The following is a 3,737-nucleotide window of genomic DNA, read 5'->3' on the forward strand; positions in this document are numbered from 1 at the left end:
TAATTAATAAAATTTAGATAAGTTTTTTCCATTTTAAAAGTACATGCAAAGTATCCTCTCAATTAATGGTATTTTATAAGCAAATATTTTATTAAATAAAACCAGGAGAACCTGAAGACTGCTTAAAATATTTTTCCTTCCTTTCATCCCACATAAAAGTTCATGAGATTTGATGATTGTTGGTGGGGAAAAAAATGATTAGCACTTGGCAGTAATTCTAACGTTAGTAAGATATTGCTTTTACATTAACATGGCTACATGAAAGCTGTCCACACTTTGAAAGTGTGGGGTAAAAGTATAAGGCGCCAAAGGAAATTTGAAGGTACGTGTGCTTTAGCTAAAAGAGATTCACGCACAAATCACATGGCATGTTTAGGGTTAAAGAATGGAAGTTGTTCTCGAGGCGAAGGAGAAAGGGAAGTACTCTATATAAAGCATGCAAGCCATGCATGATCACTCACACTCAAAAATGCAAAGCATACATAAGACTTTGCAAGAGAGAAAACAAGAAAGAGAAATGGCAAACGACATAGCAACAAACTGGAAAGTTCTTAGTGGGGAGAAAAACTGGGAGGATCTTTTAGACCCTATTGACGATAATCTCCGCCGCTATCTCATTCGCTATGGTCAATTAACTGGAACTGTTGGTGATGCCTTCAATGACGTGAAGGTATCTGATGCATATGCACTTTGCCGATATCCGCCAGAGGCATACTTCACTCGGACAGGCATACAACTTGGGAATCCCTTCAAATACCAAGTGACTGACTACTTTTATGGGAGATCAGAAATCCATTTTAGTGAATGGACCCCTGCTAAGCGATCTGCTTATTTTGGGTTCGTTGCTGTAGCCACAGATGAAGGGAAGCTTGCTCTAGGAAGAAGGGACATTGTGGTCTGCTGGAGAGGGACTGTCTTGAAAATCGAATGGTTCAAAGATTTTGACTGCACTTTAACCTCAGCTTCTGATATATTTCCTAACACCAAAGCTAAGGTGCACCATGGTTTCCACGGTATCTACGCAACCAAAGATTCAGATTCCACATACAATAAGACTAGCGCCAGAGAGCAGGTATATCTTGATACATTACTAGCAAATCATTTTCAGTTGAATGCCAATATTTTTATTCATTTCACTCCCACACGAATCCAAACTCGAAAATTCACCCCCTGAAAATGATGTCAATAATCACACTAAATTATTTGATGTAGCAAATATGTAATCTTATTTTTGCTTTATGTCATTCAGGTTCTAGGAGCGGTTAGGAGACTTGTGGACAAGTACGCAGAATTAAACGAGGAAGTGAGCATAACTGTAACTGGCCACAGCTTGGGTGCAGCCCTTGCAACCCTTAACGCGATGGACATAGCTGCCAATGGCTATAACAAGCCAAGTGGATCAGAGACTGTATATCCGGTCACTGCCTTTGTTTATGCGAGCCCCCGCGTTGGAGACAAAGCTTTCCGCGAAGTGTTCACTGGACTGAGCGACCTTCATCTGTTACGCTTGAAAAATAATAAGGATATTGTTCCTGATCTTCCAGTACCTGTTCCGATAATCTTTCCCTACGAAGATGTTGGTGTGGAGCTGTACATTGACACCACCAAATCACCATCCATAAAGCATGAGAGTATCGCAGAAGCACATGATTTGAACCTTTATCTTCATGGAGTTGCAGGTTACCAAGGGAAGAATGCAGCTTTCAACTTGGTCATTACTGATCTTGATATTGCACTGGTGAATAAACATAACGATCTTTTAACGGATGATCGTAAGGTGCCACCGAAATGGTGGAGTAATGTGCCCAACAAAGGCATGATTCAGATTGACATAGGGTTCTGGAAGCTGAATGATTATATTCCAGATCCTCCAAGCGATGATGCTTCTGAGAATGGCACCAATTAAGTATGCTTAATTATGTGGGTTATAATAAATAAAAAGTGTGATAAAAAATAAACTCTTCCTCTGCTTTGTATGCAGTGGATAGCCTGAAGTTGCTTTCTCTGTTATTCCTTGGACTAGGTCTTTGGTGTAACCTCTATATATTGGTTTGTTAGCTTGTTGGCCTATAGTCCTATTTTCTTGTGGTATCCTGTACCTTATGTTTCAAATAAAGATGAGTTCATCTGGCTTGCTTTTTGTGACGCCCCTTACCCGTCTACAGTGTAACTAAGCGATGAGTGCCACATTTGGTGCCGGAGCACCCTATCTTGTCTTGTCATGTCTATTGTAAATTTTAATGTCATTTAAGTCAGGTAATTTATGTGTAAATTTTTTTTTTTTTTTATATCTTATTTCTGTGGAGACCCGGACAGAGCCTCCCCTGTTTTATTAGCATCTGGCGGGTTTCCACTAATCACCTGTTAATATGTCCATATTCATTTTACACATTTCCATATCATATTCTCTCATATCATCTCATTTACAATTATTTATGAGATCTAAAAATGAAGTATCATCTATTGCATTCGTATAGAAATTCATAGATAATAAATTACAAGTTTTCATTTCAATATCAAAGTTTAATTATAAGTCCAAAATGAAATACATCATAAACTAGTAATTACATCATGACTAAACGTAATGAACCAAAATACTAGTCTATACATGGGCCCTACTAAAATATAAAAGACTGGTGAGGTGACTCTGGACAGTGGCAGATCTGGTCAAAACTCTGTCCGAACACTACTGTGGCAGCTGCTGCTGTGATGGCTGCTGATCTCCAGTACTTACGCGATGGAAAACCAACGTGCTAAGTATAACGCTTAGTGGTGCATAATTTATAATAACAATAATTTAACAATTAAAATAATAATTGCAATTCGTAATTTCTGGGTCTTTTACATTTTTTTTTATTACACTTTGGAAACAATTAACATTATCGGGATCTTTTATGATTACTTATTGTATTTTAAGTCTCAATTAATTTTTATCAGTGCCCAAGAAACCTATAACAAATTATAAAAGCTGGATGCTCGAGTGTATACTGGTTAGACAACCATATGTCTATCCAGTATACGTCTGTCAGGCACGAGGCTAGTTGTCGGGCACGAGACCAGCTGTCAGGCTTGTAAAGCCAGAAATAAAGTAGACACAATGGCCAGTAAGTAGGCATATAGCCTGTAGAATAATCATACCAGACATATATTGTCAGTTCATGATTTTCTCGGTGGCGATCGCTATCTGTAGTCCCTAATTGGTATACCAATTTATCCAAACTAAATAAATAAGTCTAGGTATACTATGGGCAATTAAACATTTTTAATTATTTTAGCACTATTCACTGTTACTATTTTCTGGTACTGTACATTGCTACCATTAATTTCATGTTAATAGGAAATTAGTCCCAATTTACATATTCATATCATTTTTAATATTTAATTATCCTTATGAATATTTTAATTATCATATATAGCATTTTTCCCATGAACCTTTCTTTAGGTTCGTGTTGATGTATTATCTTTATCTAGGAATTTGACTAGGTTAGGATGTCTATTTAGTCACACTTCCTTCATAATAATTGCTCCTCTATGTTTAAACTTGAATTTCAGTTTTTGAATCACTGAATTTGGGGTTATAAAACTCAAGTTATGGTCAAAATACCATAACTGGTCCCTTTGCCTCTAAGCTGTCCAGAATTTACAATCCCTGGTCAATAAACTTTGACCAATCATTTGATCATTTTATGGTCATTTTTAGACTTAGGTTCCTTCACAAGATATGTTCCTCTATGTCT

At 37.0% G+C, this 3,737-nt stretch overlaps 1 protein-coding gene across 1 annotated transcript; it reads left to right on the forward strand.

Annotated features, from left to right (window-relative positions):
* The first annotated feature begins 448 nt into the window (after window positions 1-448).
* LOC110666084 (phospholipase A1-II 1) lies at window positions 449-2,145 on the forward strand. The gene is made up of 2 exons (XM_021826462.2): window positions 449-1,072; window positions 1,250-2,145. The coding sequence occupies exons 1-2, from the start codon at window positions 470-472 to the stop codon at window positions 1,904-1,906; spliced, it is 1,260 nt and encodes a 419-aa protein (XP_021682154.1). The 5' UTR covers window positions 449-469; the 3' UTR covers window positions 1,907-2,145.
* Window positions 2,146-3,737: the final 1,592 nt, after the last annotated feature.

The sequence above is a fragment of the Hevea brasiliensis genome, chromosome 18 (genome assembly GCF_030052815.1).
Source record: "Hevea brasiliensis isolate MT/VB/25A 57/8 chromosome 18, ASM3005281v1, whole genome shotgun sequence".
In the NCBI taxonomy this organism is placed as follows: Eukaryota; Viridiplantae; Streptophyta; class Magnoliopsida; order Malpighiales; family Euphorbiaceae; genus Hevea; species Hevea brasiliensis.